Source organism: Impatiens glandulifera, chromosome 9 (assembly GCF_907164915.1).
Source record: "Impatiens glandulifera chromosome 9, dImpGla2.1, whole genome shotgun sequence".
NCBI lineage: Eukaryota > Viridiplantae > Streptophyta > Magnoliopsida > Ericales > Balsaminaceae > Impatiens > Impatiens glandulifera.
In genome coordinates, this window is record NC_061870.1 from 20,592,052 (window position 1) to 20,611,079 (window position 19,028).

General features: G+C 28.9%; 3 protein-coding genes across 3 annotated transcripts; 2 read left to right on the forward strand and 1 right to left on the reverse strand.

The window, feature by feature from the left end:
• The first annotated feature begins 4,681 nt into the window (after window positions 1–4,681).
• Window positions 4,682–6,623, forward strand: LOC124914603 (amidophosphoribosyltransferase, chloroplastic-like). Its single transcript, XM_047455191.1, has one exon. It carries the CDS (start codon window positions 4,730–4,732, stop codon window positions 6,392–6,394), a length of 1,665 nt encoding a protein of 554 aa, XP_047311147.1. The 5' UTR covers window positions 4,682–4,729; the 3' UTR covers window positions 6,395–6,623.
• A 1,377-nt stretch (window positions 6,624–8,000) lies between these two features.
• On the reverse strand, window positions 8,001–11,182 carry LOC124914286 (bZIP transcription factor 29-like). The gene is made up of 5 exons (XM_047454800.1): window positions 10,953–11,182; window positions 9,636–10,878; window positions 9,431–9,563; window positions 9,265–9,349; window positions 8,001–8,516 (listed from the first exon to the last, which is right to left on the reverse strand). Exons 2-5 carry the CDS (start codon window positions 10,760–10,762, stop codon window positions 8,341–8,343), a joined length of 1,521 nt encoding a protein of 506 aa, XP_047310756.1. The 5' UTR covers window positions 10,763–10,878; window positions 10,953–11,182; the 3' UTR covers window positions 8,001–8,340.
• A 6,101-nt stretch (window positions 11,183–17,283) lies between these two features.
• LOC124915975 lies at window positions 17,284–18,162 on the forward strand. Its single transcript, XM_047456715.1, has one exon. It carries the CDS (start codon window positions 17,284–17,286, stop codon window positions 18,160–18,162), a length of 879 nt encoding a protein of 292 aa, XP_047312671.1.
• Window positions 18,163–19,028: the final 866 nt, after the last annotated feature.

The window sequence follows — 19,028 nt, forward strand, 5'->3', positions numbered from 1 at the left end:
GTTTCGAAAATTTGCGTCCACGCATGGGATGACATTTCGTTTCTTATGTCCTCACACTTCGTCTCAGAACGACAAAGCCAAAAGACAGTTTCGTACTATTAATAATATAATTCTATTAATAATATGATTCGTACATTACTCGCTCATGCCAAGATACCCACCTCATATTGGCATCATGCTCTCCAAATGGCCACATACCGCCTAAATATTCTTCTACGTAAACACATGGCATATGTTACTCCGTTACAACGTTTATATCGTAAAGATCCAACGTATGACCATTTATGCATGTTTGGGTGTCTGTATTATCCTCTATTTCCATCCACGATGATTCATAAACTTCTTCCACATTCTAACCCATGTGTCTTTCTTGGATACCCACTAAATCATTGGGGTTATAAGTGTTTTGACATATTAAATGATAAAATAATTATTTATCGTCAAGTCATTTTTGATAAGTCTCATTTTTCTTTTGTTGAAATTCAGTCCCCTCCACTCTCGTATGATTTTCTCGATGATCCTTCATCACCATATGTGATTCATCATCAGTCTAAACTTTCATCTCTACCTCCGCCTCCACCTCCGCCTCCACCTCCCCCTCCCGTCCATCCTCCATCTTCTCTTCGAGTGGTCACTCGAAGTCAGCAGGGGGTGTTTCGACCCAAATATATTTTAACCTTCTTTCTACTATGTCTAAATCTCATTTACCTCATAACTCTAAATTTTCCCTACATTATTTGAACTAGAAGTTAGCCATGTAGAAAGAGTTTAATGCTTTAATTGCTAATAATACATGGGAGTTGGTTCTCGTCCAAGTGATGTTAACATTATTCATTTTTTATGGGTCTTTATTCATAAAGATCGTGTTGATGGTTCTCTTGAGAGTCATAAAACCCGTCTTGTAGGTGATGAAAAAACTCAACTGGTTGGCGTTGATTGTGGGGAAACTTTCAGTCATGTTGTCAAACCGGTCACTATTCGATTGGTCATCAGTCTTGCCATATCGAAGAAATGGTCAATTCACCAACATGATGTAAAGAATGTTTTTCTCCATGGCACCCTTGATGATGTTGTATACATGCATCAACCTCTTAAGTTTAGAGATTCCTCATTTCCTCAACATGTCTGTCATTTGAAGAAATAATTGCATGGTTTGAAGTAGTCTTATTGAGTTTGGAACAAACGCTTTACGGATTTTGTGTCCACACTTGGTTTTCCTAGACTATTTCAGATCACTCATTGTTTGTGTTTCGCTAGGGTAAGAACATAACATATTTGTTATTGTATATTGATGATATAATATTGACGGTATCCTCAGGCTCTCTTAGTTGATTTTTCATCTCTAACTTGAGTACGGAATTTTATTTGAAGAATTTGGTTCCCTTGCATTATTTTTTGGGCATTTCGGTAAGGTCTCATGCAAATGGTATGTTCCTCTATCAACAAAGTATGTGTCTGAGATTATAGACCATGTGGGTATGTCATCTTGTAAGTCATCGACTACGTCAGTTGATACCACACCAAAACTTGGGGCTTTAGTCTCTTCTCTTATGTTAGATTCTTCTTTGTAATGCAACCTAGCTGGTGCTCTACAATATTTGACGTTTTCTCGTTCTGATATCACGTATGTGGTTTAGTAAGTCTGTCTCTTCAAGCATGATCCCCGGGAGGTACACATAGCGGCTCTAAAGAGAATTATTCGATATATTTAGGGAACTCTTGATTTTGGCCTTCATTTGTCTCCATCCTCTGTTGCATACCTCTTGGCTTACACTAGTATAGACTGGGATGGGTGCCCGAACACACTTCGTTTGACGTTTGGCTAATGTGTCTTCTTGAGAGATAATTTAATCTCTTGGTCGGATAAGTGTCAAACCACTTTGTCATGTTCTAGTGTCGAGACTGAGTACCGGGCGGTGCGAATGTGGTTTTGGAAACTTGTTTGCTAAATTCATAAAACTTCATTGCCCGGTTCCCACTACTACTCTTGTTTACTGTGATAATATGAGTACCATTTACCTCTCCAATAATCTCGTTCAGCACCAACGGACCAAGAACATTAAGATGGATATTCACATTGTTCGTGAGAAGGTCTCACGCGGTCAGGTTCGAGTTCTTCATGTTCTATCTCACTTTCAACTTGCGGATATCTTCACGAAGGGAATTCCGATAGTTCTTTTTGAAGAATTTTGATTCAATCTCAGCATACATCGTCCACTTGATTGTGGGGTTTAATAAATGTAATCAACTAATAGTTATCTTGAGTTTTCTATATATGGTTGGCCTAATCAATATATTGGAGATCTTTATATTAATGACTAAATTAGTGAATTTTTATGTTATAATTTTGTATATATAGTTTACACTTCAAAATAAATATAATAAGGTATTAGTATTCATTTACTAACTACCAGCTAATAGTTATGTTTACTATAGTAAAATAAACACATGATGTGTAAGATTTTGTTTTCATTGGCATATCTTTTGATGAGATAGTTTATATCAATATTGTAGATTATTAATAATGCACATATATATCAGGTTTTGATGAACATATGATCTTGGTGTTCAATCATTGTTGTTTGAACAACAAAAAAATATTACTAATTTTATTAATCACTAATTTAAGTATATGAAAAAATAAATGTTTATCTTTTAGATAAAGTATGCATACTATTAAAATTTGTTGATTTAGCTTTTAACCTTTTTTTTTATCAATATTACATTGTTAATTTATATATATATATATATATATTAATAGTTATCGTTAAAATAGAATTTATATATTTATATATATATATATATATATATTTATATTAATAGTTATTTTTAATACTTTTTTTCATTTTTGTCTGATTATATTGCTATTTAATTTTTATTAAAAAGAATTTATAAAATATATTAATAAATAAATTAGTTGACATTATGATTTAAATTTAAATAAAAACTGTAAGTTATATATATTTAGTAATAAATAATAAAATAAAATAAATTTTAATAATTAATATGTCTTTTTTTATTTCAGATAAGATGAGCGGGTTACTTTTAGTACATATAGTATTAATTTATATATATATATTAATAGTTATCTTTAATACTTTTTTTTTTACTTTTGTTTGATTATATTGCTATTTAATTTTTATTAAAAAGAATTTATAAAATATAATAATAAATAAATTAGTTGACACATGATTTAAATTTAAATAAAAACTGCTGGTTATATATATTTAGTAATAAATAATAAAAAAATATAAAAAAATAAAATAAATTTTAATAATTAATGTCATTTTTTATTTGAGATAAGATGAGCAGGTTACTTTTAGTACATATAGTATTAATTTTTTTTATATATATATATATATTAATAGTTATTTTTAATATTTTTTTCACTTTTGTTTGATTATATTGCTATTTAATTTTTATTAAAAAAAAATTGATAAAATATATTAATAAATAAATTAGTTGACCCATGATTTAAATTTAAATAAAAACTGTGGGTTATATATATTTAGTAATAAATAATAAAAAAATATAAAAAAATAAAATAAATTTTAATAATTAATATGTCATTTTTTATTTGAGATAAGATGAGCGGGTTACTTTTAGTACATATAGTATTAATTTATATATATATATATTAATAGTTATTTTTAATATTTATTTTTTTTCAATTTTGTTTGATTATATTGCTATTTAATTTTTATTAAAAAGAATTTATAAAGTATATTAATAAATAAATTAGTTGACACATGATTTAAATTTAAATAAAAACTGTAGGTTATATATATTTAGTAATAAATAATAAAAGAATATAATAAAATAAAATAAATTTTAATAATTAATATGTCATTTTTTATTTGAGATAAGATGAGCTGTTACTTTTAATACATATAGTATTAATTTTTGTATATATATTAATATTTTTTTTCACTTTTGTTTGATTATATTGCTATTTAATTTTTATTAAAAAGAATTTATAAAATATATTAATAAATAAATTAGTTGACACATGATTTAAATTTAAATAAAAACGGTAGGTTATATATATTTATTAATAAATAATAAAAGAATATAATAAAATAAAATAAAATAAATTTTAATAATTAATATGTCATTTTTTATTTGAGATAAGATGAGCGATTACTTTTAGTACATATATTATTAATTTAGTTTTTTTTAATATTTTACTTTTTATGTTTTAATTCTTTATAATATTTTTTATTTAAAAATATTTTAATAAAAATAATATAAACTTTCTTTTGTTATATAATAATATTTATAACTTATTTAAAACATATTAAATTATAAATTATTTTTAAAATATTTTATATTATAAATGTTTTCAAAATAATATTTTTATTTTTATTTTTATTTTTTTAACATGATTAAATATTTTGTTATAAAAATTCTAATATTTAAATTGAGATTTAAAATATAAAATAATATACTAATATATTATCCCTTTTTTTAAGGTTGGTTATTATTTTATTATTTTATAACACGTACACTCTTTTTAAATATTTTATCTAGATATTTTATATATTTAAATAAATGGATTGTTAGTCAAACTTTATGAATTATTTATCTATTAAAATAATAAATTTATCTATTGACTGGATACATGCAAAGTTTATTTTTGGCCGTTTAGAAAAATCTATAAATGAGAATAAAATTTTAACCTAATTTTTTCACAGATTCTCTGGTGGCCGCCAGCTTAACTTCTCTTTCAATGGCGGTCTCCATCAATGGCAAACTCCTCCTCTCTTCTCCTCCTTCATCCTTTCAGAATTCGTTTCCTATCTCAAAAAACCCATCTCTCATTCTCCACTCCGATATTCACAAAACCCTAAAAAAACCCACCCTTTTCTCCGCTGCACCAACTCCAACCCTCAAACCAATCGCCGTCTCCAAAAATCCGATCGCCGGTGTAGTATCAGATTACGACGAATATTTCAACGATGATGAGAAACCCAGAGAAGAATGTGGCGTCGTGGCGATTTATGGTGATACAGAAGCCTCTCGCCTCGCGTTTCTCGCCCTTCACGCTCTTCAGCATCGCGGTCAGGAAGGCGCTGGAATCGTTGCCGTCAATGATAGAATCTTAAAGTCGATCACTGGAGTTGGTCTTGTTTCCGATGTTTTTAACGAATCTAATCTCGCTCAACTTCCCGGCACTAATGCGATCGGCCATGTTCGTTATTCAACTGCCGGCGCTTCCATGTTGAAAAACGTTCAGCCCTTCGTCGCAAGTTACAGTCTTGGATCTGTCAGCGTCGCCCATAATGGTAATTTGGTGAATTATAAAACTCTCCGTAATAAGCTAGAAGAAAACGGATCAATCTTCAATACCAGTTCCGATACAGAGGTTGTTCTTCACCTCATCGCTACGTCAAAGGCTGAAAATCCCTATCTTCGTATAATCGACGCCTGCGAGAAGCTAAAAGGTGCGTTTTCAATGGTTTTTCTTACAGAGGATTATGTAGTTGCAGTTCGAGACCCATATGGGTTTCGTCCATTAGTAATGGGTAGAAAAACTACTGGAGCAATCGTATTCGCTTCTGAAACATGCGCCCTTGATTTAATCGGAGCAACTTATACAAGAGAAGTAATGCCAGGTGAGATTATCGTAATTGGCAAAAACGGAATGCGAACTTTCTGTTTACCTACAAACCCAACACCCAAATCTTGCATCTTTGAACATATCTACTTCGCCCTTCCAAACTCGGAAGTCTTCGGCCGATCCGTATACCAAACCCGTCAATCATTCGGCAAGATCCTAGCCGCCGAATCTCCTGTTGACTGTGATGTTGTGATAGCAGTGCCAGATTCCGGCGTGGTCGCTGCACTTGGTTATGCTGAAGAAGCAGGGGTCCCGTTCCATCAAGGCTTGATCAGGTCACACTATGTGGGAAGAACATTCATCGAACCATCTCAAAAGATTAGAGATTTTGGTGTGAAATTGAAGCTGTCTCCAGTTCGTGGAGTATTAGAAGGGAAAAGGGTTGTGGTTGTTGATGATTCCATTGTACGAGGAACAACTTCTAGAAAGATTGTGAGGCTGATTAGGGAAGCTGGTGCTAAAGAAGTTCATATGAGGATTACTAGTCCTCCAATTACTGCTTCTTGTTATTATGGAGTTGATACTCCAAATACTAAGGAATTGATTTCTAATCAGATGGATGTGGAGGAGATTAGGAATCATATTGGGGCTGATTCTCTTGCTTTCTTGAATTTGGATAGTTTGAAGAAGTTTTTGGGTATGGATTCTGATAATTACTGTTATGCTTGCTTTTCTGGGTTGTATCCGGTTGATCCTAAAGAGGATGAGGTTGAGAAAATTGAGGATTATGGAACGAATGGGAGGATGAATTCCATTGATGTTGCTTTGGTTTAGGGTTCATTTACATTGCAACAAGGAATAGCTGGAGAATTGCAGATCAAATTGCAATTCTAATTAGGTTTTTTCTTTTCTTTTTTTTTGTTATCTTACTCTCTTTTTTCAGAGTTTTAACTAATTTTATTTTACATTTAGTGTATGGTTTTCATCATTCTCATACTAATATTTAGAGATGTTTTATGTCGAAATCCACAACTCGTTCAAGTTGAATTGAGAAATCTCAAAGTTTTGGTTTAATGGTTGGTTAGAAAATCAATTAGTTCTGTAATCGGTTTATTCCTTCACAAAAAGAATTATTAACTATGAACATTTGGTTGGAAAGCAAATATATTTATTTATTATTGTAGTTGAATTATTGAAAATATAATTGTTAAAGACTAGGTATAATTAGAAATTGTTTTTTATTTTAATATAATCGGTCAATTTGGTGGTTTGATTGTGTTATGGTCCACGAATAAGAAACAACACTCTCCACGGTCCTATGGAACACTTGGGCTAGAAACTCGGTCGGAAACTCTGTTTTCGTAGCATAACAATATTTTCATTCTGTTTTTTTAATTCCCACAAAACTGATGGTTGATTAAGTCCCTAAAAGTTATTGTAACCGACTACTCTTGGGTAATTCAGCCGCTATATATGCTGATGTTCACCCCCTTTTTGGTATGAATGAAAGTTTTGTGAAAGTTCTTTCACTTAATTATATTCTCGGTCTTAGACCTCTATCTTGGACTGTTAGGTATATTCTAGCAGTATTCTCTTCTCATCTTTGTTTCTTCTTTTCTTTAACCTTGAATTCTCTTCTCATACTACTTCCGCTGTGCTTGATTATATAATTCCAAACTCGGTCCCAGCAATCAAGAACCCGTTTCTTGAAATAAAGAACTCAGAAAACTAAGTTATAGTTCAAGCTTAACAGATTGTTAAATTCGATTTTAGTTGGATCATTTTTTTAAATTAGTGTATTTTTATATAAACTCACCAGTTTTTTAAAATATACTGATTAATTTTGAAGAATTAATCAGCTTTGAGACGACAGGAGATCTAAACTATCAATTTAAATCGATAAATTGTCTTTATGTTGAAATCAAGATCAAAATCTAGGCTTTAAAGACAAAAAAAAAAAAAAAAAAAAAAAAAAATTTAAATGTTTTGCTCTCCACAATTCTTATATTATATATAGAATATTTATTTAAACTGCTTTATATTTAGTCAGAAAAGCTAAAAAAAACTTATTGATCATTTTCTACATGAAATTTTGAATGTTCTAAAATTTAGCCAAATTTGAGAAATTAGTTAATAATTAAACACCGGCAAAAGCTTAAGATACCTTTGAAAAACCTAAAATTGTATACTTAGTTTTGTGATGTATTTTAAGCTTTTACAACACAATATGTGACATTATATTCCAAAACTCAGTTTATTCTGGCATAAAACTTTATAAAATTGTATACTAAGTACAGAAAGAAAGAAAATGAATAATGTAATTTTAAATAAGATATGTGGCTATATTAACTAAAGACATTCTTTTCAGAAAGCAATCATACCACTAAAAAGGAAGAATTCAAGCTTTTAAGCATAAGATACTGAGAAAAAGACAAAGCTGGAATGACAAGTTTACCTTCCATTATGGATTTATATATAACAGAAACTCATAGAGAATAACAAAAGACTGTCTTTAACTCTCCAACTGTTGTCCAGACAAAGTAAATAACTATAAAATATATAAGTTTTTCTTTCTGCATGAAAACCCTAATCCAACACGTCTTAGATAATAGGACTGGTATCTGTTAACTACATAGCTTGATTGATTGTGTTTACTCGAAAACAATTAAAGAATAAATAGGACTCTCGACCCACACAAAAAAACAATAGTAATAACTATGGAGGGGAAATCAAAACAGGTTTTGCTGTAGACACTTTTTATTTTTGTTCTCCTTCCCAACCTAGGATTTGGATTCATGCTGTGTGGGTTTTAGGGTTTGTTGTTGTTGCTGATGGTGTACCTGAAACATTTGGGGATTGAGAGAGAGTTGTTGAAACTTGGATGGATCTCCACCGTTCATCTCCGCAGTTATCATCTTCAATCGCTGAACCTCAGCTGACAATGCTTCATTCAGAGCTGGAATAATAATGGATTATGCATATTGTAAGAATTTGTACATTGGCAATACAGAAACTACATTACATGAAGGATTGTGATCAAATAAGTCAATGACCAGGAAGAAGAAGAAAGACAAATATATGTTTCAATGGCCCGATCTGAATTAACCCACTAGGGTTACTCATGGAAAGAGTTTTGCCCAAGAGAGACCTAAGATCTCAGGTTCAATTTCCCAGTAAAAAAGAGTTTTGCCCATGAGAGGTTCAATTCTCACTAAGAAAACCCTAAGTTGAAGGTAAATTCCCTCTAAGAAAGTCCTAAGTTGAAATGGGGTCGTAACTGTGGGGATCATGATAGCTTCCTCCAAAAAAGAAAATCTGGTATACAGAAAAATAAAAATTCTGGATCTAAATTCAGATTCTGAATACTCTAACAAAGTATAGTATCCAAACCTAACTTCATCCAAATACATTTCTGGATTCAGAAACTTTGTATTCAAGTTTTTTTAGACTAGGGTTTATTCTTTGGAGAGAGTTAGCACAACATCACAAACCCTGACTGTAATAGAGATTTTTTAAGTGGAAATCAATCTTGAGACAACTGCTCTCAAGTTCAAGACTGACCCTGAGTGAGTCATGTTTTTCGAGTCATTATACATCAAAACTCCATTTCAACAATAAATAGGATGAACACCTTTTCTTTTTAAATGAAGCTAGCACGACCCTTCCCAGACAGGATGAACAACTTTGAAAAGAAAATAACATACCATCTCTAAGTTGAGCCTGTTGGTCCATGGCTTCTATACGAAACTTCAACTCATTGTTCTGGTTAGTAAGTACAGAAGAATCTCTCTGCAAACGATAGTGAAGAGAAATAAGATTTCAAGAATAATAAAGAAAACATTTTTCTTTAATAGTGTCAACAATTATTACCTGCAGAAGAGTCAGTTGAGCAGACAAAGTAGTTGCCTCCGACTGTAGTGTCTGAACTTTGTGTTCCAGCTCTCCAATATATCGCATTTTCCTTTCCTTGGAACGTGCAGCAGATTGGCGGTTTGCCAAGATCCTGAATAGCCCAAAAACTCAATCACTAATTTTCCGCAAGTAATATAAAATTGTAGAAAATTAGTAATAGTACCTTTTGGCTCGCTTAGGATCACTCAAAGCTATTTCAACAAGTTTCTCATTAGCCATTATTTTCTTAAGTTCTGCACCACTGAATTCTCCGTTTCCAAATTCCAAACTGAAGCCATTATTTGACTTGGCATCAATTGAATTGACAGGTGGGAGCTCGCCAAAATTCATCTTTCCCATGAAACTATCAATCGAAAGACTTCTATAATGCCTGGATGTCGGACCAATCTCTTCACCTGCATTCCTTTTAACTCCTTCCCTTTTATTACCAGTTTCATTGACACTACTGCTGGTTGCTTCATTATCACTGCTATCACATCCATTAGTTTTCGAGCCACTCGCTCTGCTGTCCTCTTTATTATCATTCGATTGCTTTTCATCTGTCCCAGAAGAATTCAAAGCATCGATGTTGTCCAAATTCATATAAGCAGAAAACAGATCATCCCCAACTTCACCAGTCTCATCTGAGTTGTTCTCACTGCTTTTATCCCAACTTACTTCCCGTTTAACTAATTGGACAGGTGGAACCCTAACCTGAACAAATGTAGGCGAAGGCTGCTGAATCATACTGGAAAATCCAAATGGAATATCGCTGTTGGAGCGACGATGGGCTTTTCGAGGTGGAAGGCTTTCTCCAACCCTTGATGGACCACCTCTTGTGAAAGGAGAAGGAGGCAACATCGAGTGAGAATTCACATCTTTATCCTCCATTGACACATCAGTTGATAATGGGCCGGAATTGGATGAAGCTGGCGAGTCTTTGTAAGGAGATGGACTAAGCGGAGGTAAGGAATCGAGAGAGAAGAATGATGGTTGTGATAAAGATCGAGAGTGAGTCGGTCCAGGACTGAAACTTTGTTGATTAACTGGACGGTTCATTGGGATCTGTGAATAAGGTGAAATCGGTGGGATATGTGGATGGGAAGGTGGCATGCCCACTCTTTTACTCGCTTCAGCACTAAAATTTGATGAAAATTGCCTCACGGGAGCACGAATTTGGGAGGTATTAAAGTGAGGTATATCTAATTGATTAATGGAAATAGGTTTCTTTTGAAGTGAAGAAGGTGAAGTTCCAAAAGAAGATTGTAACCTTTGAATCATATCCATTCTAACTTCCTCTGTATCATCCATTTCTTCAAACTGATTAACAATTTAAAAAAAAAAGGGTATCACAATAACAACATACACTTGCCTAATAACCCTAGAAAACGAAGAAATCGAACTCAATAACAACGGATCTTCGTCGGCTGCAAAAATCAAATCTTTATAGAGTTAAGGATTGAGAGTTTGAAGAAGACGAAGGGAAATTAGCTTTAAGTACCTCGTTATGCGATTATTTTAAGCTCAGAAACAATGACAGCCGGCTGTTCAAGATAGTAAAGAGTTCCACCGCCACATTTGGCAACAGTTCTTGTAAAGATCAATGGAGAATGTAATCCAAGACGGCAGCTTCAGTCAAATCCCGTCCGGCTTCTTCTTCTTCTTCTTCGTTACTCCTTTCTCTATCAAGTCTTCTTCCTTCTCTACCCTGGTTTTTGTATATCAAAAACTACACGGATTTCATGACCGCCATTCTCAACGACGACGCGTGAATTTATTAGTGATTAGAATTTCATTTGAGCTGAAGATATGCATTTCGTTTGAATTTCAATTTCATTCCGACCGCATTTGACAAATGCCTTTCTTTTTTTTTTCTTTCATCACCGCAATCTCAGGGCAAAGTCTGACTGACGCTTACTCGATGGCGCGTCTACCACACGGAAGAACTACCTAAAAAGAATTATAATTATTATTTTAATAAAAATCAATAAAAGTGGTAACAATTATTTTCATCTAAATTTGTCTAAATTTATGTATTTTATCTTGAGCATTTTAAGGACATCGATAATGACTCGTGAACATGACAATTAAAAAAAAAATTAAGATTATTTGAGTCAAGATAATAAGAAAATTTTGTGACGATCATAAAATATATATATATATATAAAATTAAAAAGTTTGATTTGTTCGAGTTAATAAAATATCTCTCAAACATTATTTTACTTAATTTATTAATTAAAATATTATTTATTTTAAATTATTATTTATTATTTTATTATTATATATATTTTATTTTAAATTATTATTTTATTATTATATATTGATTACATGTTTTATATTGGTTATTTGAGAGTATTTTAAGATTATGTAAAAAACATATTTTGATAAGAAAAATAAGTTTTTAAAAATTTTTAATTTGTTAAATTATTATAATAATATTTTATTTAAAATTTAAAATTTATAAAGATAAAATAATAGTATTTTAAGGAATAAAAGAAATAATTTGATGATTATGATGCTTATGATGTAATAGAGAGAAAAATAAAATCAAAAATAGGTAAAATCAAAAAAAAAAATCTAAAAAAACCTATCATTACTTTTAAAATAACATAAGTTATGTAAAAAAGAATAAAAAATAACTCAAGTTATGTGATTTTTTTAACAAAAAATCCTTATTCAAGATAATAAGGAAACTTTTAAATTTTTAGTCAATAATTCTTTAGAATATGATATTAGAAGAGATTAATTAATAAGTGAATTATTTGATAAAAAGTATTAAATAATATATAATATCTTTTTAAAGAAAAATGAAATAAATAATATTTTATTGATGTGAAAGTTTGAAACTGATGAATTATTATTTCAAAATTATTCAAAGTAAACTAATTCATTTTGAACAAAGCCAAGGAGTGACAAATAATTGAATGGGAATATAATGGGCCACTTTTATATTTTCATTATTTTTATATTGATCACGTCCAATTTTGTCAATGGTCAAATTTAGAATTTAATCAACTTTTTTATTTAAAAAAATATTTATATTAAAAGAAAAATTGATAATAAAATTTCACTTGTCAGATTGAAATATAATATAAATACAAATTTGATGGGTTTTCTTTGAGATTGAGATTACTACAATTTTTTCTAATAAAACATTCCAGGGATTGTATACTAACTTATGAAATGATACAGTTTAGCTGTTTTTAATTTATTATCATCTCATTAATCACTTAATTTAGTATCAATGAATAAACATGCATAGGTGAAATCTTCAAAGATTGCATGGACTTGTTTGATTTTTATAAAAAAAAAATTACTATACTTAATAATTGGTTAAGAGTTATGAAATGTAAAGAAAAATATACAAATTTTCATAAAATTTATAAAAAATAATAATTTAAATTTCAATAAAAGAAATTATATAATAAATTCAAAATTTTAGTAAAACAATAATGCCTAAATTATTAATTTATACAATTGACTTTCGAGATGTGATTATCATAAATGGTAAAATTATGGTTTTGAATTTAAAATATATTCATATAACTATATTAATATATATTGTTAGTATGACTATTGCTTTCCCAATAAGTTAAAATATATATTGTTAGTATGTATTCAAAATCCTATATTTTTTTTAAATAAGAAAAAAGAACACTATCATATATATAATACTACAGTTTATTATTTAGCATTTTCAAGATAACATAAAAATATAAGTAAAGATTGTGGAGACATATTAATGAATTTTCTCATTAGAATGAAATTTACCACTTAAATTGTATAGAACATGAACAATGAGAACTTAATAATTTAAATAGGGTATGTGTTAATTTCTTTCAAAAATAAATTGATTGAAATAAGTAAATAAAAATTCATAAAATCAAAGTTGTTTCTACCTAATAGAAAAAAATACACAGCATTATTTAATTTTATATTAGTTATAGTAAAAACTACTTTTAAATTATACCAAAACCTAGTGTTTTACATTTGAGGAAAGATGATCCTTCTAGATTATTTAAAAATAAATAGAAACATAATATTTTATATGTAAAATAACAAAAAAAAATTACAGTTATTCAGTTTCATACAAAAACAACTTGAATAATAAATTCAAAACATTCAAATTTTTTTTTAAAAAAATACATAAACTTACAAGTCCAAATCATTCATATTGTTTTTACAAAAAAACAATGTTTATTATTTTAAAAAAAAGTTATGAAAATTTTCCCTGACACATTAAATAACAAAAAGACAACTACAAATTACAAGTGTTTATCTATTTATTTTTCCTGTATAATTTTCAACAAACACATTTAGAATAGCAAGTGATAAAATCATTGTCTAAGAATATTTTATTAATTTCTTAAAAATTCAATATATATATATATATATATATATATATATATATATATATATATATATATATATATATATATATATATATATATTGAAGTTAAGAAATTAATAAAATATGAAAAAAGATTTTTAGAAATCACAAAATATATCCAAACATTCATGCATCTAGCTTGGCTTGCAACTAATGATAAAAACTGTTATATCCGTTTTCAAATGGCCCATTGTAGGTGTACCAACCTTATCTCTTTATTAATGGTATATAACTAAGTAAAACCATTTTTTTACCAAAATAAAAAAGAAGAAAAGTTTGGTGTAGTCTTTATAGATGATGGAGGAATGATAAGTTAGATCAATTGTGGATATATAATATTTTCATTATAAAAAAATATTCAAGTATTGTCCAAAGTCATGCTTCATTTCAATTTATAGTGTTTTTAATAAAAAATTGAATCATGTCATTATTACTATTTAAGCTACAATTAATACATAATTGTAATCAATATAATTAAAAAGACTACTCTCTCCAAATGAAGACTATCCAATTTAGTTATAAATTTAATTATTTGTTTTTCCAAAAAATAAATAAATTATTTTTGGTGATTGAGTTCAAAATTAAAAAATATATATATTTAATCCATCAAGATAGTTGGTGTGTTAAAGAATTTTGTCTAAGAATTAAATGTTTAATTTTTATTTAAATGTTTAATTATAATAATTTTTATTTAAAATTTATAAAAATATATTTTAATTAATAAATTAAATAACATATAATAAAATATATTAGTTTAACCCACATTTAAAACCAAATTGAGGTGGTTAAAAAAAGGGAAAAGAATTGATCAGAATAGTATTTTATCAAAGAAGTATTTTTTTATTACATAATTGGTTCATATCAAGACAAATGTTGATGTGATGCTTGATTAATTGCTGATTGGGGTTTAGTGTCTTCTACACATGGCCTCCTCTCAATAGACCATTTGTACTTTTTTTTTTCTTTGTGGTGTTATTTATTTAATTTTAAAATGTTTAACTATAGATTATCATTAAAAACTATTTGTAATAAGGTATTTGATGTGGGATACCATTTTTTGGAAACCAAAAACATTATGTGACCATTTAAGTTAAATTTCATAAATGTAGGATTATGACTATATAATTGAACTAATTAGGATAGTTTAAATGATAAGAATAATTTTTAAGAAAACAAATGTTACAAGTTTAATTTTTATTTAAAACAACTTAAGTTGAAGTGAAATTCATGATTGTGGTGTTATGCTAGCTTTTCAACATTAATAAATAAATAAATAAATAAACAAATTTTCTAAAATAAAAAATAAATAAAAATTATTCTTGCATTAATATTATAATTATAACTAGATAGTATAACTCAAATGACTAAATTCACCCCATACTATTTGGATTGAAAGTCATAATTATAGATTATTGGGGATAACTCCTAAAATACTTATCTCTAATAATTATTTATATAACTTAAGAATAGATTTATATATCTTCTACTAAGAAGAAACTTCATAAATTAATAGAATAATATTTAAAATTTAATCATCCTTATACTTCATTATAATTTACATGTCTTATCATTTTCAAAACTAATTTAGCTCAACTTAACCATATGTAAGTCTCTTGACAATAATATCAAGAGTTTAAGCTAAAGTAAAATCAATATTTTATTTAAAATTATATCTTATATTTGATTTATAAACTTAGTAAAATTGCAAGCGTGGGTTGAAATAATAAGAATTTTCTTTAAAATAATATTAATTATATATATATATAATTAAATATAAATTAATTAAAAAAGTTAAAAAATAAAAACAAAAATATAATAATAACAATATGAATTACATGACTTTATTTATTTAATATAAATATATAATCATTTATTTTAAATTTGAAAATATTACTTTTATTTATATATATAAACTTGTATAAAGTATTAAAAACTAAATAGTTTATAAATTCATAAAAAGTAAAATTTAAGATTATAAATTTAAAATTATAAAACTTTTAACTAATTTAATAATTATTTAAATTTGACACTTTATTCTCTTTTAATAACCTTCATCACCATTTAAAAAAACATATTGAGGCGCTAGGCTTTTTTGAATCAATCTATAATTGGGTTATATCTATCATTTGCGTAATAATTTGTTATACTATAACTTTAACTAATAAGTTAATTAAAAATATTTTGCGTTTAAACTTAATTTTCTCTATACCTCTCTTCTCTAATAATAATTTCAAAACTAAAACTTATAATTTCAACTTTTATTTTCTCTCTATCACTTTTTTAATATTTTTTTTATCATCTTTTTCATCTTTTATTATTTATTATTTATATAATTTTCTTTTTTTAATATAATAATAATATTTAAATAATATTTAATCGTATTAAATATTTTTTTTTTAGTTTTATAATAGTTAAAAAGATTTAATAAATTAAATTTTATTTTTTTTTATAAAAATATATCAAACAATAGATAAAATTAGACAATATACTAACAAAAATATAAATATAATATATAAATTCATAGAAACTAATATATTTATTTTGTAATTTAAATAATTTATTAATATTTAAAATTAAGCTAATAAAATACTCATACTATTTTAAATAAAAATATGAAGTTTATAAATATATAATTAAATACCGTAAAACCTCTATAAATTAATAACCTCGATAAAATTAATATCGATAAAATTAATAATTTGTACCGTCCCAACATGGGACCAGTACAAAATTGGACCATAATCGATAAAATAATAATATAATAATTTTTTTTTAAATCCCAATGTATATATATTGGTCCCAACAAAACTATAAATTAATAATTACTAAAATATTTAAAATTCTAAGATTGTCTAGTAAAAAATGAATCTTTAGTCACATGTTTTTTTATTGTTGAACTTCAAATCTATATTGAGTTCATCTTTAAATCTCCTCATTGCACTTAAGAGTTGGGGCATTGTCTTCTTATATTACAACAAAAAGTTGTGAAGAGTTGTTGTCGCGTGCAATGCTTCTTTCTGAATGACCGGTTCCAAAACTATTGAATCATCCTCAACTTCATAATCAACTGATATTTGAATGGTATCCATCACAATTTCTTCAATGCTTTGAACCTTATAACATTCATTATTTTCACCAAGATAATATAATGAAAGAGTCAGTAGCTGTTCGAGGCTTTAGGACTAGTTGGAATAAAAGAGTTAGTAGTTGTCCTAGTCTTTAGGACTAGTTGGAATAAATTCCTATCTTATAGGATTATTAGTCTACTTTGATTAAGTCTTATTCGTTTTTAATCGTGGCTATTTTTCAGCCTTAGTTTCCTTTTATTAAGAGTATGATGTAACTAACTGGTGCTATATATAGCCTAGTTCTTATTGAATAACAGTTAAACATGAGTGAGAGTTTTTGAGAGGTAGCAACCTGAGATCTCAAACACAACAAAATGAGTGAAGATAAAACACTTATCAAAATTCCATATTTTGATGGTCACTATGATCATTGGAGCGAACTCATGAAAAACCTGTTATGGGAAAAGGGTCCATGGAGTCTAGTGGAATGCGGTTTTAAAGAACCAACGGAAAGAACCCTACTCACAGATGCACAACAGGGACTATTGGACAATGCCAGAACCAAAGATCACCAAGTAAAACATTATCTCTATCAAGCAATAGATAGAACTGTTTTAGAGAAAATTTTGGATCGGCGCACGTTCAAGGTGGTGTGGGATTCACTGAAGAAGAAATTTGGAGGAAATGAAAATGTGAAGAAGTCATTGATAAATTCTCTAAGAAGAGATTTTGAAATTCTAGAGATGAAGAAAGGAGAAAGCATCACTGATTACTTTGCAAGAGTAATGGTAATTGCAAACAAGTTGCGCAACAACAGGGAGGACATGCTGGATTCTAAGATCGTGGAGAAGATCTTGCGCACTTTGACTAAGCAATTCACATGTGTGGTAGTGTCCATTGAAGAATCCAAGGACACAAATAACATATTCATTGATGAACTACAAAGATCACTAGTGATAGTGATGCACGAGCAGAAGTTCAATAGCGTTCACAAGGAAGATGATGACCAAGCTCTTAAGGTGGAAGAAAGAGCAAGGTATGGAAGGGGAAAAGGCAAAGGACCATCTCGAGGCCGTGGACGAGGCAGAGGAAGATATAATGTGGATAAAGCCACTATTGAGTGCTTTAAGTGTCAAAATTTGGGACACTGTCAATTTCAGTGTCCTAAGTGGATCAAAGAAGCAAATTATATTGAACTGGAAGAGGATGAACTTCTATTGATGGCCTATGTGGATGATTCTGGAGAAAAATGAGAGACGTTTGATTCATTGATTCAGGGTGCTCAAACCATATGTGCAGTGACAAAGATATGTTTTCAAGCTTGGACTTGACATTCTCTCATTCAATCAAGCTTGAAAACAACAACAAAATGCAAGTAAGTGGCAAAGGAGTTGTTAAACTAGAGCTAGGAGGCGTTGTATATGGTATAAGAGATGTCTATTTCGTACTAGATCTCAAGAATAATCTGTTGAGCGTTGGCCAACTGCAAGAGAAGGGATTAACAATGTTGTTTCAAGGAAACTATGCAATATCTATCACCCACAAAGAAGTTTGATTGCACAGATTGAAAAGAGTGCAAACATGATGTTCATCATTATGTCAGAATCACCAAGGGTTAATAATGTGCAACAAGAAAGAAGCAAAGAAGTGAATTGTTTTCACACAAATGGAGATGATCTATCTAAGCTTTGGCACCAACGATATGGCCACCTCAGTTACAAAGGTCTGCGCACACTTCAGTACAAAGAGATGGTACATGGTCTTCCAAGGTTCTCGGCTTCAACTGTAACAAGTGTGGATTGCCTAAACGGAAAACATACAAGAAGTTCAATCCCGAAGCATGTCTCTTGGAGAGAAACTCAATCGTTGAAGCTCGTTACTTAGACATTTGTGGTCATATAACTCTTACATCCAACAGTGAAAAGAGGTATTTTCTAAGCTTTATCGATGATTTCAGCAGAAAAGGATGGGTTTATTTTTTAGAAAAAAAAATCAGAAGCCCTAGAATGTTTCAAAATATTTAAGATTTTGGTTGAAAAGGAAGTAGGGAAGCCACTCGAGTCTATAAGAACTGATAGGGGCGGTGATTACACCTCCATTGTTTTTAATGATTTTTGTA

Bases quoted from the DNA above. Each gene is read 5' to 3' on its own strand.
- LOC124914286 (XM_047454800.1), bottom strand. From the start codon at position 10,762: ATGGATGATACAGAGGAAGTTAGAATGGATATGATTCAAAGGTTACAA. The intron at 9,564-9,635 runs GTACTATTACTA...TGGGCTATTCAG, and splicing joins GATCCTAAGCGAGCCAAAAG to GATCTTGGCAAACCGCCAAT. The intron at 8,517-9,264 runs GTATGTTATTTT...TTATTATTCCAG, and splicing joins ACAGGCTCAACTTAGAGATG to CTCTGAATGAAGCATTGTCA.
- LOC124914603 (XM_047455191.1), top strand. From the start codon at position 4,730: ATGGCGGTCTCCATCAATGGCAAACTCCTCCTCTCTTCTCCTCCTTCA.
- LOC124915975 (XM_047456715.1), top strand. From the start codon at position 17,284: ATGAGTGAAGATAAAACACTTATCAAAATTCCATATTTTGATGGTCAC.